At 50.1% G+C, this 20,893-nt stretch overlaps 1 protein-coding gene across 7 annotated transcripts in view; it reads right to left on the bottom strand.

The window, feature by feature from the left end:
• Window positions 1–20,893, bottom strand: part of DOP1B (DOP1 leucine zipper like protein B) — a 129,180-nt gene that overhangs the window by 22,938 nt on the left and 85,349 nt on the right. For 5 of the 7 annotated variants that reach the window (XR_014077699.1, XM_081573051.1, XM_081573050.1 and 2 more), the window contains 7 exons: window positions 19,830–20,018; window positions 16,493–16,615; window positions 14,942–15,097; window positions 10,177–10,232; window positions 7,333–7,437; window positions 7,157–7,223; window positions 4,653–4,797 (listed from right to left, as the gene is read on the bottom strand). Coding sequence is in view for 5 of the 7 variants with exons in the window: in XM_081573051.1 (XP_081429177.1) it covers window positions 4,653–4,797; window positions 7,157–7,223; window positions 7,333–7,437; window positions 10,177–10,232; window positions 14,942–15,097; window positions 16,493–16,615; window positions 19,830–20,018 (841 nt within the window). In the remaining 2 variants the exon portion in view is untranslated. The remainder of the gene's footprint in view (window positions 1–4,652; window positions 4,798–7,156; window positions 7,224–7,332; window positions 7,438–10,176; window positions 10,233–14,941; window positions 15,098–16,492; window positions 16,616–19,829; window positions 20,019–20,893) is intronic. The other 2 variants (XR_014077700.1, XM_081573052.1) reach the window with 1 other exon arrangement.

The following is a 20,893-nucleotide window of genomic DNA, read 5'->3' as shown; positions in this document are numbered from 1 at the left end:
GGTTTCTCCTCCTACCCCAGTGACCTTTCCCGACTCTTTCCCAGACCATCTTGAGATTTAATACGTCCGTGCAAACCCAGGCTCCATGTCCCTCCCCCCAGGTGTTCCTGCTGCAGTCTTCTCCATCTCGGGCAGCTGTTTAAACCAAAACCCGCAGTCGCCCTTGATTGCCTTTCGGTGACTACCACGTCCCAGTCCATCAGCCGGTTCCAGGCACCCTGCCCTCATACCAGCCCACCGTGTGCTGGCGTCTGTGCCTCTGAACCAGCATCAGCCGGCAGCACCACGAGAGCCTTTTGTCTGAACCTCTGGTTTCTGTTCTCTGTTGCTGAGGCCCATATTGCTCCCAGCCGCCACACTGATGTTTTCTGAAAACTCAGTCAGATCCTGTCACTGCTCCAAACGCTTGAATGGCTTCCCGCAGCAAGCGGGCTGAGGGCCAAGCTCCAAGGCGAGCTCAACCTCGAGCCCCACAGCTCTCCTCCCCCGCGCTCTCCCAGACCTCGCCTGACTGCCCGGTAGGCTCCCAGGGGGCTGGTCTCGAGGTTTCTCGGTCTCAGCTTACTCCCATCTCAAGCGTTCACCATGCCCCCCTTCCCTGGGGAGTGCCTCCTTAGGTCTCTGCATGCTTGACCTCTTATCTTTTATTTTTGGCTATGCTGGGTCTTTGCTGTTGTGCACGGATTTTCTCTAGTTGCAGCAATTGGGGGGTTCCTCTCTGTTGTGGTGGGCTTCCCTGGTGGCTCACATGATCCAACTGCCTGCCATGGAGGAGACCTGGGTTAGATCCTTGGGTCTGGAAGATCCCTTGCAGGAGGGCATGGCAACCCACTCCAGTACTCTTGCCTGGAGAATCCCATGGACAGAGGAGCCTGGCAGGCTACAGCCCACGGGGTCACAAAGGGTCAGATGTGCCTGAGACACTAATACTTTTTCTCCCTTCATTGCAGTGCGCAGGCTGCGGTAGTTGTGGTGCACCGGCTTAGATGTCCTGAGGCACGTGGGATCTTAAGCTCCCCGACCAGGGATGGAATCCTTGTCCCCTGCATTGGCAGACGGACACGCAACCACTGGACCACCAAGGAAGTCGCCCGCCCTTATCCTTCATTGCTCAGCACAACTGAAATGGCAATCCACTTCAGTGTACTTGCCTGCAGAATCCCATGGATGGGGGAGCCTGGCTGGCTACAGCCCATGGGATCACAAAGAGTCGGACACGACTGAGTGACTAAGCAGCAGCAGTCACTTCCTTGGGGACATATTCTGTAACATCTAAAGTGAACCCTGCCCCATATATATCAATTTGGAATGACTTTGCATTTCCAGAAGAACTGAAAGATACCTTTTGTTAATATACTCTGGACCATCACCTTCCATGTCACCCCCACAACAGCAGAGACCCTGCTCATTCTGTTTGCTATTGGAGCACCAGTGTCTAGAACACAGTGCATGGCACACACCAGACACAAATATACATGGAAGACCCTGCATGTCCGCTGCGTGCATAAAGACTCCAAGCCGAAAAAAACACATCATTTGAAGTCTCATTCTGTTTTATGATTTATATGGCCAGTGTGCATACTTAGTTTGTTTAAGACTGAAATAAAAAAAATAGTTATGATCCAGAGACTCTTTTGGGACTCTACAGTTTGCTAATGTTCAGTTCAGTCGCTCAGTCGTCTCCGACTCTCTGCGACCCCATGGACTGCAGTATGTCAGGCCTCCCTGTCCATCGCCAACTCTCAGAGTTTACCCAAATTGCTCATTAAGAAGCCCCAAGTCACTTTCTGCTTTGGAATGCTATGATTCTTTTGTTTTCTTTTTAGGCTGCACCGCACAGCATGTAGGGTCTTGGTTCCCCAACTGGGGATCCGACCTCCGTCTCTGCATTGGGAGCGCTGAGTGTTAACCACCGAACCAATGGGAAGTCCTACGATTTCTTTTCTTAAATAAAAAATCAGATAATTATTTTACTACATTACTGTCTTGAGGTTAAATCTAAGGACAGCACAAAAGTCAGGCCCAATAACACTTGACCCAGTTCAGCTGAGCTGTTGGTGGCTGTTCAGTCGCTCAGTCGCGTCTGACTCTCTGCGGCCCCACGGCCTGCAGCATGCCAGGATTAAAGAGGCAGTTTAATCCTTACATCGGTACCTACGGCAGAGTGACTGAGAGCAAAGGAGTCAAGGAGAGGTGCAGACACTCCTTCCCTGGAACCACAACTATAATCAGAGCCGCAGCCTGAGAAAGCATAACTGTTGGTTTATGTTAGCAAATGATAATATACTAGCTACAGGATCTTCAATACAGAGTAAAGTGTAATTAGTTTTCTTATGTAAACCGCAAAGCTAGCTGCCAAATAAATACGGTGGAAGTGATGGAACGGGGCACCACGGTTTGTCTGTCTACCGCCACCCCTTCTCTTCCTGATGAGAGAAGCCCCTCTTGGGTGGGAGGGTGGGAGTCACTTCTCGGGGCTCCAGGACACAAGCCCTTCCTGCCTGCTACTGGGCCAGCCGCAGAGCAGGGAAGAACCAACCAGAATGTCTGCACAGGATTTGATGAATTGCGTCTGAACACCTGGTGCCCACTCTGCACTCAAAACCAGACGTGGACGCCTGGGCGTTTCACGCATGTGAGCCAGAAGGTCTTGTGCTGCTGTGTGTCTGTTCTCCTCAAGTGGGTTTCTGCCACTTGCAAGAGAAAAGAGCCCTGATTTCTTGACACGCCGTCCTTTGTACATTAAAACCCACGAATTCAGTTTTGTTTCTGTTGCTGTAACAACTGCTAATGATAATGATCGAGGTCACATCAAAATAGGAGGGAAAGTAAAGGTGAAAGTGAAGTGAAAGTCGCTCAGTCGTGTCCAACTCTTTGCGACGTCATGGACTATACAGCCCATGGAATTCTCCAGGCCAGAATACTGGAGTGGGTAGCCTTTCCCTTCTCCAGGGGATCTTCCCAACCCAGGGATTGAACCCAGGTCTCCTGCATTGCAGGCAGATTCTTTACCAGCTGAGCCACCAGGGAAGCCCAAGAATACCGGAGTGGGTAGCCTTTCCCTTCTCCAGGGGATCTTCCCAACCTAGGGATCGAACCGTGGTCTCCTGCATTGCAGGTGGATTCTTTACCAATTGAGCTTTCAGGGAAGCCCAAACAGGAGAGAACTAGCAGTTTTTGAACATTTACCTTGTGATGGGCACTGCACTATGTAGTTCAGACTGAGAACTTAGATGTTATTTTTTTTTGCTCCTGTGTTAATAAAACTGAGACCAAACTGATTTTCTTGTCTGAAGTGAAGGGAAAGTCACCCAGTTGTGTCCGATTCTTTGTGACCCCACGGACTATACAGTCCACGGAATTCTCCAGGCCAGAATACTGGAGTGGGTAGCCTTTCCCTTCTCCAGGGGATCTTCCTAACCCAGGGATCGAACCCAGGTCTCCCGCAATGCAGGCGGATTCTTTACCAGCTGAGCCACCAGAGAAGCCCAAGAACACCGGAATGGGTAGCCTATCCCTTCTCTAGTGGGTCTTCCTGACCCAGGAATCGAACCAGGGTCTCCGGCATTGCAGGCAGATTCTTTACATACTCAGCTATCAGGGGAGCCTGATTTTATTGTCTAGTGATGAGCAGTGTGGGGAATGGGCATAGTGTCTGTGTGTTAAATTATACTGAGAACTTGCAGAAATAATCATTAATACTTGCTCCAAGATATGCCTAATCCTGTAAGAAAGACTAAACCGACTAAAGCAGCTCACTTATCAAAACAAGCGGCGTGTTCATGAAGATTCACTTGTGGGCCCCCGCCTAGTGCTGTGCCCGCCAGTGCAGAGGTATCTGATCACTAACTCCGCCCAGTCCCCACCTTGAAACATCTTCCACAGACAACTCGACCTATGCCCTACAGCCCCCCACCATCCTCCCCAAGTGTCCCCTGTTGAGACACCCCTCTGACTCGGCCAAGCTTCTCCCTTGCTGCAGCGGATCCAATAACCTGAGATGCGCCTGACTGATAAGATTCGTCTGGTGGTCTTTAGGGTACCGGCAACTGGCAGTCTACACCGTGGCTTAACTCAGACCCCTCGGGGGTTTCTGGCTGGTCAGTGGTCCTCCGAATAAAGAGATGAGTCTCCTTTGAGAGTCTCCCGATCATCTGCCTAGGAAGTTATAACTAATAATAAGGCTGGGGTGTGCCTACTGTGTGTGACCTCCGTGATAAAATCTTAATGACCTGGGCAATGACCAAATACAAGGATCTCTGGGAGGCAGGCCAGAAATGAAATACATCAACAGCTGACAACAGTGAGCTGGTTTACTAAGTTTTCTTTCCACGGCTCCACCCACACAAAAAACAAAACAAACAAAAAAAGCACATGCATTCTCCCTATTCTTTACCTCGCAAAGATTTCTACCACTGAGTCCATGCAAATTATCTTGGGAAGTTATTTCCCAGGACCCTCATCTAGGCTCACGGAGGGCTGAACACAGCAGCATGGGTCACTTCCAGTGGAGTTCTACTGCTTATTTTACTACAACTTACGTTTATGACACCACAACTTATACTGTAAGAAGCAAACCCAGGTCACTTTTAATGCAGAGCGAGACCCGCTAGCTGCCAGCAGGCATTACTTTCTGAGCCGTATACACCTACCGTGCAAGTCTTCCTCAGCATCAGACTCTTCCAGAGAGATCTGAGGCTGGGCCTTCACTTCCAAGTTCCTGCTCAGCCAGCTGGTTTGTTCTAAGGAAGATCCAGCAATGTTCCCAACAGCTTCCAGAATTTTTTGAGTGACTTCCTGAGAGGAACCGAGAGAAAAAGAGGAAAGGAAGTTAAGAGAGTCTTAAGCACCTAAGGTAGCACCATCCGACAGAAATATAACGCAAGTCACAGCTATGAAGCATACAGGTAATAAGGTCTTCGAGGAGCTATGTTAAGAGACAGGTTCACAGTGTGTAACTCAATACATCCAAAGTACTATCAACATACAATCAATATAAAATTATTAGTGAGATTCAGCGTTCTTCTTTGGGCTAAGTCTTCTAAACCTGATGTGTGTTTTACGCTCACGGCACGTCCAGTTCAGGCAAGCCGCATTACAAGGGCTCAGCAGCCATACGGTAAAGCTGTGGCTGCTCTACGGTCAGTGGGTAAAACGGATACACAGGAAGCCACAGCGGCACAAGGCATTTTGCAGATTCGATTTCTGGTTTCTTTAGGACCATGGATTCTTCCTAGAAATGCATCTTTGACGAACACGACAAGAAACAAAACTGAGTAAGTTAAAACTGACTCGAGGGTGAAGGGCAAAGGCGTGCTCTCAGTACAGAGTCTGGTCAAGAAGCCGGGACATGAGTGGAGACGCGGAGCGGGTATCGTGGGGTATCGTCAGCTAAGAGGGGCTACACATCCCTGACACGTGAGCAGTCCTGGCTTCTGCTGTGAGTGCAGCAGGTGTGTTCGCGCATGAAGCAAGAGTACGTCCCTTCCTGGTGGGAGGGACAGGGAGGACCGTCCACGGCGTGCCCGGGCAGATGTGCGGGGCGGGGGTGGACGCTGGCAGCAAGGGAGATTGCGGAAGGATGGATGGATCTGGGGATGATTGCGCTAAGCGAAGCCAGGCAGAGAGAGACACATGTCAGATGACAACACGGACATGTGGAATCTATGATACGACACAACGGAACCTACCTGGGAACAGAAAGCAGACTCAGAGACACAGAGGACAGACTTGTGGTTGCTAAGGGGGCAGGGGGTGCCAGAAAGACAGAGCAGGAGGTTGGGATTAGCAGATGCAAACTATTACATATACAGGATGGACAGATGACGAGGTCCTACTGTAGAGCAGAGGGGAACTGTATTCAATATCCTGCGATAAACCACAATGGAAAATAAGAGGAGATAGAATGCATGTATGTGCGTAACTGAGTCACTCTGCTGTACAGCAGACATTAACACGGCACTGCTTATACTTCAATAAAATAAATATTAAAAAAACATCAAGGCAAGGGGTTGAGGGCTTAAGAGAAGCTGCCACTTCGAGGGCGGTGAGCAGATGGGGAAGTCAGGGTGCCTGGAAACAGTAGGAAGGAGTCATTGTCGGGAGGGGTGGGACCCTCTGGGGTGGACGCAGGGGCCCACCGAGCTCCTCCAGCCAAAGCTCGGCCTGGCGGACTGGAGGGGGCGGGCCGCGGCAGGCCACAGGCCACACGAGACGAGGGCTTCCGGCTCGGCATAGGAAGTGCTGACCGCGGGCTGGGCTGCAGCACGTGCGCTGGGATGGCGCTTTCTCTTCCACCAGGTGAGCCAAAGGAGTCACTGAGCTTTACGCAGAGCTCCAGGGCTTCAGAGTCTCACAAACGCCAGGGGTCACAACAGTGAGCGTCGGTATCGCCAAGGCCGGGAGATACACAGCACGGTTTAATGACCTTGACTCAAGGGAAGGATATGCAAGGAAGAGGGGACATACGTAAATGTGCAGCTGATTCACTGTGCACTATAGCAGAAGCTAACTCGCCATGGTAAGGCAACCACACGCCAACAAGAGCAAAAATGAATGAATAAAGGACACTGAGAAACTAGTTAAGACTTTGGCTCGAAGAGTTCCTCACTCGATGATTATCAAGGTTATAACACTCACTCGATGATTATAAAGGTTATAACGTACTGATTTTTCTCACTCCATCGTTACTTCTACTTATTGGCTGGGTTTCTACTCAAAGGAGATTTTCCTTCTCCAGTGGGTGAGCGTTAGTTTTGCTTTTCACTGTTTTTGAAGTTTCCCATGAGTCTGAATTGCTTTAAAAAGAGGAGGTGGGAAGGTTCTAAGGAAGGGAATCTGCGTATAAAGACAGATTTACTGCTCCAGCCATGCTGAAGAGTGAGCCTGCACACATCAGGGTCCAGGCGGAAGCGAGCGGGCGCCTTGCAAATTACAAGGTGGGTGGCTCAAGGCTGATATGAGAATTGTCATCTGGAGACCCTATCGCGTCCTCTGAAGACAGTCATGCAGGGAGTCAGATGTGGGAACACATGCAAACCTAAGATCTGGTTCAGCTCCATGTTTAATGTTTATCATCTCCAGTGAGATTGTCTGAAGGCAGGGGGCCATGCTCTCCTGGGAGAGGAAACATCCTACTGGACGCGCACATACAGACCTGCAGGTCTTTTTGGTCCTTCTTGTTCTCCAGGTTTGGAGTTCTTGTTACAAAGTCATTCAGCATGCTGTTGAGAGACAATCAGCTTCAGAATGAGAAGGTTAGCAGAAATGAAAACAAACATGTTCCTGGAGGAAAAAAAAATGCAGTAACGTTGAGTGGCTGGGACACAGTACCTGAGAAGCAAAAAGTAACCGGGAGGAGCGAGATTCAACTGCACAGACTCCTTCAACACACCCAGCAGCGAAGGGAAGTTCTCCTGCAAGGCTGTTGCCGGGAGCCTATTTAATAAAAACAAACAGACAACAACATCAACAAAACCACAGAGGGGAAAAAAAACATCCAGCCATGAACAGGTCCAAATAAAGTGTTTTCTTATAAAGCACATTTTAGGTGCAGGCAGTTAGAAAGCACAGGAGGATGCTGTATCTGCCTAACCTGTCTTGTTCTTTTTAAATTAAAATACACACACGCTTAATTGTGGTGTTCTGGCAAGAACTTGGGGGTGTGGATACCAGCCACCCATCTAAACAGGTCAGATGTTCCTGGTTTCCTTGTCTGTCAAGTGAAAGCCTTGAACCGGAGGACGGATCTCTGGGCCTGTTTGGCTCCATCTAGCATTTGGCCTCCCTAACGTCATTGGAAATGCAGAGTGAGCCATGGGGAGGTCGCAGAGGGTGCGGTCAGGGGTCACCCAGCAGGAGGCTGATCTTTAGTAGCTCTCAGGTCAGGCCTCATGGGAATTGAGGACTCGGGGTTGTTGCCGTGGGGTGACGCTGCACTGCACGAGGAGGCATCTGGGCCGCAGCCAGAGGGGCCCAGGGTCGAGTGCTGGTCCCTGACTCTCGGCCTCCTGAGGGACCTGGGCGGGGCCTCCTCCGTGAAAGGAGGCTGCCGTCCCTGCGGCTGCTGGACGATGTCACTCAGGCCGCTGCGGCAGGCGCCTGCTGGGGTTACGACACGCATGAGTGAACACCAGGAAGGACATGGGGAAAAGTGGAAGCAGTGACAGACTTTATTTTCCTGGGCTCTAAAATCACTGCAGATGGTGACTGCAGCCACGAAACTAAAAGATGCCGGCTTCTTGCAAGAAAAGCTATGACCAACCTAGACAACGTATTAAAAAGCAGACACATTACTTTAGCAACAAAGGTCCACAGAGTCAAAGCTGTGGCTTTTCCAGTAGTCATGTATGGATGTGCGAGTTGGACCATAAAGGCTGAGTGCTGAAGGACTGATGCTTTTGAACTGTGGTGTTGAAGACTGTTGAGAGTCCCTTGGACTGCAAGGAGATCCAACCAGTCCACCCATCCTAAAGGAGATCAGTCCTGAATATTCATTGGAAGGACTGATGCTGAAGCTGAAACTCCAATACTTTGGCCACCTGATGCAAAGAACAGACTCATTTGAAAAGACCCTGATGCTGGGAAAGATTGAGGGCAGGAGGAGAAGGGGCGACAGAGGATGAGATGGCTGGATGGCATCACCGACTCAAGGACATGAATGTGAGCAAACTCCGGGAGATAGTGAAGGACAGGGAAGCCTGGCATCCTGCGGTCGCAAAGAGATGGACACCACTGAGCGACTGAACAACAACAGAGGAGGGACATGAGTAGCTCCTTTTCCCTCCTGGAGAAAAGGAGTGCAGTGATGCTTGTGGTGGAGGGTGGCTGGCTGGCCTGACCTCAATCCCGGGCCCGGGGACTCCTGGGACTAGGAGCCTCCGTCTACCTTCCTGTAACCCTAGGGTGTCGTGGGTCAGAACAACCATGGAATGTGAACTTGTTAGCCAGGGAGCTTGCAGCTGGTGGTCAAATTTACTAATGGTGAATCCCCTGAGACACGTGAGGCTATCGAGGCATCCGTGAGATGGGGCTACACCCCCTTCACCCTCATTACTGCAGCTCTAACCTCCCCGCACGGTGGAGGCGTCTGGAAGCTGTATCCAGGACCTGCCGTAAGAGCTGCAGGAGGCCAGCAAAGCGTCCTCTCTCCCTGCAGAGAGCCACCTGGGGAACCACTGCAGCTGAGACCCCTGCAGATGGGTGTTCAGCTCAGTAAACCCACGCAGAAATCTCAGCTCAGTTCAGTCGCTCAGTCGTGTCCGACTCTTTGTGACCACATGGACTGCAGCACGCCAGGCCTCCCTGTCCATCACCAACTCCTGGACCTTGCTCAAACTCGAGTCCATCGACATGAAGCCTCCCGGCAGAAAACACAGCAAAGCACTGAGGACAGCATCCAAAATAGTCACTTCTTTTCCTAAAAGACGTTCTTAAAATCCTCCTTTTTTTTGGTTATCAAGGTAATGCAAACTGTTTCTTCTGAAGCTTACCAGGTCTCACACAAAGCTGTGCTGACATAAAGTGTTCAAGCTACAGCACACATACCTGAAGATACCAGATTAGCTCTCTGTAGAGGGAAAAAGTGAGACTGTCAGGGTGTTCCAATGTCTTGAGAGGGAATTAGGGCACCTCTCAGATTCCTGGGTCGGCAAGATGCCCTGGAGGAGGAAAATGGCAACCCACTCCAGTATTCTTGCCTGGAGAATCCCACGGACAGAGGGGCCTGGTGGGCTACAGTCCATGGGGTCACACAGAGTCGGACATGACTGGGTTAGTAGCACACAGATACTTTCTGAACTAAGGCTCTCCAGTAATCAAGAAACACATGGGTGGAGGCAGAGAGGGATAAGTGTGGAGTTGGGATTCACACAGACACACTACTGTATACAAATTATATAAACAATAGGGACCTACTGTAAAGCACAGGGAACTATATGCAACACCTTATAATAACTTGTAATGAAAAAGCATTTGAAAAAGAATGCACACACACACACACACACACACATCCCCCTATGTCAAACCGAGTCACGGTGCTCTACACCTGAAACTAACATGACATTGTAAATCAACGGCACTTCAATTAAAAAAAAAAAGGAGGACAATCAGAGTAGTTACTTATAATCACTGCAAAGGCATCTATAACTGAGAAATGTCTTTGAGGGGCTGCGTTACCTTTGGATGAACGCATAGCAAAACTGCAACACGGGGACATCCACCAGGGGCGATTTCTGAAAATTAAAGCACAGCTAATTACTCCAAATTGGGAGGAAATAAGGCTAAAACAAGAATTCAAATACAGAAATGAAACAGGTTCTATCTGCTAACAAAGCAAAGGTTTCCAGCTCCAGGAGTCTTCTGAATATAATAATACAAAGTATCTCAGTGAAATAAAAGCAAATGTATCCTGTGAGGCCCCACATCCTTAGGTCCCTGCCTATCAGACTCCCAGTCCTTTCCTATGTTTACCTACTTTCCACCCCAGACTTCTAGCAAGTATTTAAGGAACAGTTGGCATAACAACTGAACCTCCTCAGACACAAAGCTGGTGGCCTGAGGAGCCCATGTCAAGCTACCGACAATGCCAAATTCGAATTCTTAGCTCCAGGAATTCCCCGCAAACAGCTCAACTTCCCTACGTCCCAAATGGCTGGAATTACTTGGAAATAGGTTTTCAAAACACATATTTCCCCCCCTTCTATTTGTTGAAGCTACAGAAGTTGAGCCAATTAACTAAACTAACCACAAAAGTAACTTTGTTATTCGAAAAGCCAAAAACCAGTCAGCCAGATGAGTCTAGGGTTTTTTGTTTTTGTTTTTTTAAGCCCAGGATTTGCAGACGCTTGTAGATCAAGTACTGAAGGAACAAAGAGGGAAAGGTCCTGCACTGTGCATGAAGCTCTGTCGCAGGGCCAGCTCCCCCATGGCTGTAGCTGGGATATCATTCGGAGGGACTGACCAGCCACAGGGAAGCCCAGTCTCCATCCACCTCGACCTGGTCAGAGTTATAAATGCCAATCCAAGGTCTGTCACTTGAACATTCACGTTCAAGAGTAAAAGGCGGGACTTCCTGCCAGCCATGCAGTGGTTAGGAATCCGCCTTCTAATGCAGGGGACACGGGTTCCATCCCTGCTCAGGGAACCAAGATCCCACGTGCTGCAGGGACTGCGCCTGAGAACTGCACCTAATGCGCCTGTGGGCTGCAGCGAAAGGTCCTGCGTGCCACAACTAAGACTTGATGCCCACAGTAAATAAATAAATAAATAAATAAATGTTTTTAAAAAAAGGGTAAAAGGCAACCAGTGCTGTGCGTGCTAAGTCACTTTAGTTGTGTCCGACTCTGTGACCCCGTGGACTGTAACCCGCCTGGCTCCTCTGTCCACGGGGACTCTCCAGGCAAGAAAACTGGAGCAGGTTGCCGTGCCCTCCTCCAGGGGATCTTCCCGACCCAGGGACTGAACTTGGGTCTCCTGTCTCCTGCATCGGCAGGCAGGCTCTTTACCACTAGTGCCACCTGGGAAGCCCCAAGGCAACACGGGTCCTAGGCCATGGAGAGAGCTGGCGGCAGATGTCATGAAGCCACCTGTGTCCTTTTTACATCTGATTAAGCTGGTTCCATGATCTGGCCTCACGGGGTTAAGTTGTAGGCTGCCTCATCTTCTTCCCCAACTAGAACACAGGCTGACCGTGGGCGGGGGCACAGGATTCCCCACCGTGGATGCATATACTTGATGTTCAATGAACATGTGGAATGAAGGAAGGCAACCAGGGCCGCGAGTGTAACTGACTGGTTAGAGGTCCCTGGAGGCGTTCCTCCCAGCGTGGACATTTCTGCAGAGGGTGACCCTGAACCACGGGCCCTTTCAGAGGAGGAGCCCTGAGTGGAGGGGTCTCCCGCATGGCAGGCGGAGCTGTAAAAACTGCTAAAGGTATTCCTGGTTAGTTTTCTCACTCTGCAGGGAAAATGGATGAACGCGTCTCTGATTTCAAGGTTTAGCTTTTGTTCACCACTCTTTGTGCTATGACCTTAATATCTAAGAGCAAGATTTATTTCATTTATTATAAAATATTGGTAAAATATATTTGAAAAAATTTACCACTTAAAACATTTTTTAGGGTACAGGACAAGGGCATTCAGGATATTCACAGCTACTGTTGGGCAACTACGATCACCATTCATCCGCACTATTTCAGCTTCACAGAGTGAAACTCAGTCCCTGTTAAACACCTACGCCCATTCCCTCCTCCCCCAGCTTCTAGGAACCATCACTCTCTTTTCTGTCTCTGTGGACTGGACCATTCCTGGGTATTCCAAATAAGTGGAATCATGCAATATTGTCCTTTTGGACTGGCTTATTCCCCTTAGCACAGTGCTGTTAAGGTTCACGCATGGTATAGCATGTGTCAGAATTTCCTTCCCTTTCAAGGCTGAGTCATAATCCACTGCATGTACATATACCTCACTGTGTTTATCCATTCATCCACTGATGGGTTATTTCTACTTTTTGGCTCTGGTATACAAATATCAGTTTGAATTAAAACTATTTTTTAGTGATTGCTTGGACCACTCCATTAATTTTCATTTAGGAAATTATTCTTACGAGTGTTTCTGACTATATCATCTTAAATTACCTGAAAGAGGACAATTATTTCAAGGTCAGAACAAATCCCTGGTTTCTATCAAATTAATTCAGAACAAAATAGCTCCCAACACTTTCAATGAGGAGGTCTGCTTTGGTGAAATCAAAGACCTCTCAGGCATAAAACCATAGAGTCTGTTCTGTTGTAAAACCACTGTGCATAAATGAAAAAGTGTCCGAACAGTAGAAAAGCTCCCTCAACTGCTATGCAGAAATTGGGCAGAAAAACTATAGGAGCTTCATGGTTCAATCACGCCACCCTTCAAAGACCACTGATCTCCCTGCAGCCAGATGAAACCTCCACTTTCTCAGAATGTCCAGTATGAGTTACGTCCTCTGACGTGTACTTTGTATTTTGGTAAAAATTATGCAAACTTTTAACTTGACCATGGACAAAGATGCTCTCCTTAACACAGTCTGGTCAGGCCCCTCTTCTTCTTGTATTTTTTAAATATTTACTTATTTCCTGGGCTGCTACAGGCCTCAGTTCTGGCATGCGGAAGCTGAGTTGCATCCTACAGGATCTAGTTCCCTGCTGCTGCTGTTGTTCAGTAGCCAAGTCATGTCTGACTCGTGGCGACCCCAAGGACTGCAGCATACCGACCTTCCCTGGCCTTCACTGTCCCCTGGAGCTAAGTCATGTCTGACTCGTGGCGACCCCAAGGACTGCAGCATACCGACCTTCCCTGGCCTTCACTGTCCCCTGGAGCTAAGTCATGTCTGACTCCTGGCGACCCCAAGGACTGCAGCATACCGACCTTCCCTGGCCTTCACTGTCTCCTGGAGCTTGCTCAAACTCCTGCTGAATTCAGTTCCCTGACTAGGGATTAAACCCGGGCGCCCTGCGTTGGACAGCACGGAGACTTAGAGCTACTGCACCACCGGATAAGTCTCTGGGTTTGTTTTTTTTTCAGCCGCACAGCATGGCTTGTAAGATCTTAGTTCTCTGACCAGGCACTGGAACCGGGACCCTGAGCAGTGAAAGTAGAGAGTCCTAACCACTGGACTGCCAGGGAAGTCCTTAGCCAGGCTCCTCTGAGCCCTCGTCTTGAACAAGCCTCAGCCTTGGTCTACAAGGTTGTACCTTCGGCACAAACGATCCCGTCCACCCCCCACACTAACAGACTTGAGCAAACTCGACTACGGTTCCCAGCAGCTCAAGGATGTGTCCTAGGGAGATGACCTCGACCCCCCTAAAATGAGAAAGAAAGCTCACAGCCTTGGAAGGAATCTGCTGTGTGTTCAGCCAAGTCCTGATGGGTTCCTGACCTCCCCTCCTTCGAGCATTTATTAGGAAAAGCTTATGGTTACAAATCCTTCCTCTGTCCCTCTGGGATGTGAATGCATCTCCTCCAACCCAGGAATGTCTTTCCCAAGGACCTGGCAGCCATCCCTTTAAAATATCATCAAGAAAGACAGGGCCCCTGTCTCCCAGTCTCCCGGGGAGCACAGGAACCAACCTTTCACATCACAATCAGTAACTATGGTCTAATTACACCCGCTAAGTCCCTTCCTGCTTGTTTGTAACTTTCCACTCCACTGACTCTGCTGAAGCCCTGCTCCTTCACCCTTCCTATTCATCCTCCCCATAAAATACCCGCTCACCTCTGCACAAACTGGAACTGAGCGTGCCTCTTCCCCCTACTGCTGTAGCTGCTGAATGAAGTCGGTCTTTTCCACCTTTAACTAGTATCTGGCTTTGCTTATCTTTGATGCTTTTTAGGCTGCAAGTTCCTGGAAGCCAAGTGCCATTTCCTCTTTCTAGATTTATTTGATTTGGTGCACAGTGGGCCCTTGGTAAGAACCACTACCAGGGATTTCACTGGTGGTCCAGTAGTTGAGAATACAAGAGACGTGGGTTCGATCCCTGGTCTGGAGAACTAAGACCTCATCTGCCTCGGAGCAACTAAGCCTGTGCGCTGCAACTGCTGAGCCCAAGTGCCACAACTGGCGGGCCCGTGCACCAGCAACAAAAGATCCTGAAAGACGCAGCTAAGACCCAGTGCAGTCACACAAACAGACTACGCTGCAGAAAACAGAAGCACTGCTGGGCAGACTGCTCTGCAGTGGGCTGGAAGGATGGAGGTCGGTCCCCTATCTCAGGTGGTTCGCACCTCAAGACGGGAGTCCGTGGAGCACGTCTCGTGCATCTCCACAAAGCCTGGCAAGAACACCTCCCTTTTACGGGCCCTTGAATTCCCAGGTGCTCCTGCAACCTTTGTTTCCCTCCCAGATGCCATTTATAAGATGTGGACTTGAAGAGTCCTGCATTCATCCCAGGGTCCCCTGGGCTCCTGACCTCATCCCCGCGGACCTGCGGCGGGTGCTTCACCACCTCCTTCACCAGGTGGAGCACTGAGTCCGTCTGCAGGGTGCTCAGCGCGCAGATCAGATCCACGAGGGTCAGCTGGGACGTGCTGGCCACCGGAACGATCTGCCGAGAAGAGGCCCGTGCCTTGGGACAGACAACAAAAATGAGGAGGACTCCCAAAAGTACCCTGTGATACTTGCTCCCGGAGGAAGAGATGTGTTTTCATCTTTCAAACAAATATTTAAACAAATAGTAGGTAAAGGACTGTATTGGTAGGAAGAAGAGTGAGGTTAAAAAAAAGCTTTTAATCACAGGAATGTAATCAGGATCTGATATAGAGGAGGAATAAAAGGCATAGCCGGTGACGGGCAATCGCTCTGGTCTTTATGTATTCAAGCTGAGAAAGCGTGTTGGAAACAGATAGTATTAACTTGAAGGAAACAGGCTGATTATCAAGAGCCAGCCCCCAAAGTACGAGGACAGCAAGCGAAACAGGAAAACCAGGTTCATGGGAGCTGGCCAAGGCAGGAAAGTCCCGCTGTGGGAGGTGTGTTTTGATGATCAAAATCGGGGTGGGGGCCTGCCCTTGGAAGTATGAGGGTCCTCGCCAGGGAAGACCCTACAGGTGCTAAGCTGGGTGGCCTGGACCACCAGCCTCTCATGCCTCCTCGGGTAACGGGGGTCCACGCTGGGCGCTGGGCTGGTGCCCAGGGGTGGGGTACCGGGCAGGAACCTACACGGATGACGGAGGGAACTGAGGGTGAAGCCTGTGCTGGGTTTGCAGAAACAGGAGACCCAAGCTCCTGGAGGGACCCTGTGATGGACCAGTCGGTGGAGAACGCTTATGCAAAATGTAAACTGAAGTCTGGGCAAAGGAATGCGATGATTTCTTTACCATCACAAACGAGTATTATTCTTACAAATTAAAAAAAGACAAATGTCAACCATGACTCTGTCAGTGGAGGTTCAGCAACTGTGACAAGCCTACCCCTCTGGGCAGAGGGTGGGGGGGATGTTGACGGGAGTGGGGAAATACACGTGTGAGGACAGGGGACTAGGGAAAATCTCTATACCCTCCTCTCATTCTGCTGGGAACTTAAAACTGCCCTAGAAAGAGAAAAAGTCTTTAAAAAGATCAGTTAAAAAAAAAAAAGAAAAGAAAGCTTTTAGCAGCAGTATAACCAGGGAAGGGCCCCCAGGTGTCCTCACGGGTAGGACGAGGAACCACTTCTTAAGCTGGGTGGCAGGTCCCACAGTGGCGTTTTTCTTTGAAGTGTACATGTTATAGACATTCTTGGAAGCACGCTGCTCGACAGTAGATTAAAATGTTAAATGAAAAGTACAATATATGCATCATACGGTAGAAAGAGAAGAAAACAGAGGTTAGCTGGGCTCCACTCCCTCCCCACACCTCGCTGTAACAGGCACAGCTGGCCGATGACGTCACGAGTTTAACACGGGGGGCCTCGCCTCCGCGGTCCCCCCTGGCAGCCTCTGGGGTCCCCTCTGATCGCACGGGGCTTCGGTTTCCGGCTTTACCTTCGTCTTACTGTGGCGTTTCCCCTTCTTCCTGCTCCACACGGCTGCAACTGCTGCTGTCAGCTGAACTCCAAGAGGCGCTGTCAAGGGGTTCAAGAAGTCTAAAATCTTTTGTCGTATGGTCTTAAAAAAAAACAAAACAAAACAGAAAAACGATGAGTGAGAGCAGTCAGGGCTCCCGGGGACCGTGCACTTCAGCACTAGCACCTGTAACCTTGGGACCTTGGGGTCTGGGGGCGGTGGGGGCGGGGTTGGGAGATGGTGGTGGTGCAGAGCACCTCCTGGAGAAGTTGGACAGGATGCATAGTGGGCAGGCCAGGTGGACAAACAGCGGAGCAGAGACTCCTGGGAAGTGATGGGCACCACCTTCGAGCAGATAGGAGCAAGGCAGGGCTCACAGCAAGCCACATGAGGCTTTGCAGACCCGGTGAGAAAGCGGGGACCCAGCAGGGAAGCCCCCAGCCGCACTGGCCTCAATCAGCTCAGGGAGGGCTTGTAAGCACCAGGAAGGATATGCTTCAAGTTCCAGAAAAATGTGCCCTTTACCTAATTTTATTATGCAGCCAACTAAAAATGGACCTAAGACATGGCCCGGGGACGTCACTCGCCACTCTCCCCTTTGCTGTGCCTGGATTTCTCTGCATTCACGAAACCTCCGTGTTCCTTCCTTTGTGGATGCTGTGGGTCTCCCAGCCTCTAACACACCCTTGAGAAGGCGCACACTCTCATCCTGGGTCTTGGCTCAGTCCCTCTGCCTCAGGAAGGCCTCGTTGACCCTCAGAACAAGGGTAGCAGGCTGGCAGAGTGCCCTGCATTTCTTTGCAGCACTTCTCATCATTATTTTAAAGTGGATGGTTAATGTCTGTGCCTGCCAGGAGGACAAGGACTTCCCTCCTCTATCTTATCCACTAGTGGACAGGCAGGGCCAGGTACACAGCAGCAGGCACACATGTGCCTGTGGGATGAATGGATTTACCCTGGGCTTCCCCTGCTCCTTGAAAGAAAAGCTAAGACCAAGCTAGACAGCATATTAAAAAGCAGAGACATTACTTTGCCAACAAAGGACCGTCTAGTCAAAGCTATAGTTTTCCAGTAGTCATGTATGGATGTGAGAGTTGGACCATAAAAAAAGCTGAGCACCGAAGAATTGATGCTTTTGAACTGTAGTGTAGGAGAAGACTCTTGAGAGTCCCTTGGACTGCAAGGAGATCCAACCAGTCCATCCTAAAGGAGATCACTCCTAAATATTCTTTGGAAGGACTGATGCTGAAGTTGAAACTTCAATACTTTGGCCACCTGATGTGAAGAACAGACTCCTTGGAAAAGAACCTGATGCTGGGAAAGACTGAAGGCAGGAGGAGAAGGGGACGACATAGGATGAGATGGTTGGATGGCATCACCGACTCAATGGACATGAGTTTGAGCAAGCTCCGTGAGTTGGTGATGAACAGGAAGGCCTGGAGTTCTGCAGTCCGTGAGGTCACAAAGAGTCGGACACGACTAAGCGACTGAACTGAACGTCCCTGTTCCCCCTGCCTTTGTCTAGCATCACTTTAGATACAACTGAGTCAGAGATGGGGATGTCCTCTCCCTCCTACCATGGTTTCTGCTTGAGAGAGACTATGCGGGACCCAGCTCAGGGCCTTGGGTCCTTCAGGGAGGGCTTAGGTTAAGTGCTCAGTAAATGTTGCATTGTTGTTGTTCAGTCATGTCCAACCCTTCACGATCCCATGGACTGTAGCCCGCCAGGCTCCTCTGTCTATGGAATTCTCCAGGCAAGAATACTGGAGTGGGTTGCCATTCCCTTCACCAGGGGATCTTCCCGACCCAGGCATTGAACCCATGTCTCCTGCACTGCAGGCATATATATATATATATATATATATTTTTTTTTTTTACCACTGAGCCATCTGGGAAGACCCTGGAAAACCCCCAGTAAAAGTCAGCCATCACCACAATGAATTCTCCCATCTGTCCAGGGGGTAGGCTACTAGTAACAGACTGATTTCACAGAGGAGGAAATCGAAGCTCAGGCTGAGTGACCCTTCTGAACCTTTTTCGAGATTAATTTTGAGGCTGAATTTAAGCAGGTTCCGATGGCAGCTTGAAATACAGATGTCCCTTGGAGGGCATCCCTGGAACTGACAGAACATGTTTGGAGGCCACCTGTGTCTCATGGAACCTAAAAGCTCGCTCATCTGGGCGTTGGACTGCCTGGCTGACCACAGAAAGAATCACATGCTCTCTCTACACCCCTCATCCGTCCCCCGGCAATTATAACAGCACCTGCCTTGCAGGTGAGGACTGAATAGGCCAGTAAACATAGAGCCCTCAGATGATGCCCAGCACTCTGCTTCCAGCTGAGGAAACAACGGCACACAGAGGTTTAATGCATTTGCTCAAGGTCCCGCGCAGCAGCTGACCAGGGAGCCAAATCCAGGCGACCTGGGTCCCTGGGCCCTGACCTGTTCTTCTGAACCCAGGCTGCCAGAGGCCGGCATCAAGCCCTGAGGCCACATGCCAGGGGGGCTCAGCTGACGTGAGACACGGCCAGACAACTGGGAGCCACCAGACATGGCGATCACACACTGAGCTACGTGCCTGGGTGCCCCCAAGGGAGAGTCCAGGGTTTAATGCAGCAGGACCCTCTGGGGACTTCCTGGAACAGATCCCTCCCCCCTTGTCCTCTGCCGGCCTCTTGTTTGTGGAAAAGCTTTCGCCTCCCAGGCCTGCCCTGAGTCATCAACGCCTGGCTCAGGAACTAATGGTTGCGGGGCTTTCCTGGTGGCTCAGCGGTCAAGCATCCAATGCAGGAGACATGGTTCCAACCCCTGATCCGGGAAGACCCCACATGCTGTCAAGCAACTCACTCACGTCTTCGGCCACAACTACTGAGCCTGTGCTCCAGATCCTGGGAGTTGCAGTGACTGAAGCCTGCGAGCCCAAGATGCCGTGCTCCATGACAAGAGGAGCCACCGCAACGGCAGGCCCACAGACCGCGAGGAAGCGTAGACGCTGCTCCCTGCAACTAGAGAACGCCCTTGCAGCAAAGAACACCCAGCATGGCCAAAAAATCATTTTTCTAAATGGCCAAAGGGGAAAAAATAAACTGAAAAGTACCCACAAAAGCCTTCTTCCCATGAATATAAGCCTTACTCTAATAAACAAACTGGAGATTTCTACTTCCAGTTTACTTATAACAAACAGCACTTCTAACGTGGGTTTCTCTGGGCACACTGACTTTGATTATGTATGTATACATCCCTGTGTATTTTTATTTCTGGCGGGACAATACAAGACAAAGGAATTTGTAAGCCTGCAGAGGAAGCTCTCTCACTTTGGTGGTTTTAAAGTAAACGGAAGAGGAGCCCTTCGTGGCTCCGAGGAGATCGACGGGTCTCTTCTGAGTCTCCTCCTTCCTGAGGACATTCCAGAGAAGGGCCATGGTGTTAACAATCCGAGGGAGCTCTTCCAGAATAGCATTCTTGGCATTCTTCAGATTGGTAGGGTCGGTCACAGCAGTGGCCTGAAAAACAGAGATGAACACGTGAGGCCCAGCAACATTTCCCTTTCCATCAGAACGTTGGGGCTGGTGGGATGCAGTCTGGGCTGGAGCACCCCCCGGGGCAAGGCCCACATGTGGTCTAGAAATAAGATGCCTCCCTGAGGATTTAAACCCACGACTGCTCGTTACAAACTCGTACAAACTTTGCCAATCCCTCAACCAAAGTACTGGAGAAGGCAATGGCACCCCACTCCAGTACTCTTTTGCCTGGAAAATCCCATGGATGGAGGAGCCTGGCAGGCTTCAGTCCATGGGGTCGCTAAGAGTCAGATAGGACTAAGCAACTTCACTTTCACTTTCGTGCATTTGAGAAGGAAACGGCAACCCACTCCAGTGTTCTTGCCTGGAGAATCTCAGGGACCAGGGAGCCTGGTGGCCTGCCGTCTATGGGGTCGCACAGAGTTGGACATGACTGAAGTGACTTAGCAGCAGCAGCAGCAACCAAAGTACTAGCTCCATTCTAAAATTTAACCCCAGATAGGGTAGAGTGGGCTTCCCTGGTGGCTCAGGTGGTAAAGAATCTGCCTGCAATGTGGGAGACCCAGGTTCAATCCCTGCATTGGGAAGATGCCCTGGAGAAGGGAACGGCTACCCACTCCAGTATTCTGACCTGGAGAATTCCATGGACAGAGGAGCCTGGTGGGCTACAGTCTTTGGTGTCGAAAAGAGTCGGATGTGACTGAGTTATTTTCACTTTCACTTTCTAGGGCAGACTAATCAAAACATAAAAACGCCTTCAAACTCCATAAAGCCAAGTAAAAAAATACATGGAGAAAAGATCACATTCTATGCCACACTGGGCAAGGGCTGAAGTTGCCCACAGAGTGGCCAGTGAG

This window comes from Giraffa tippelskirchi, chromosome 2, assembly GCF_054371585.1.
Source record: "Giraffa tippelskirchi isolate mGirTip1 chromosome 2, T2T-mGirTip1v1.2.pri, whole genome shotgun sequence".
NCBI classification, from domain to species: domain Eukaryota; kingdom Metazoa; phylum Chordata; class Mammalia; order Artiodactyla; family Giraffidae; genus Giraffa; species Giraffa tippelskirchi.
Note: the sequence above shows the minus strand (reverse complement) of the source record. Positions and strands in the feature narration are given on the sequence as shown.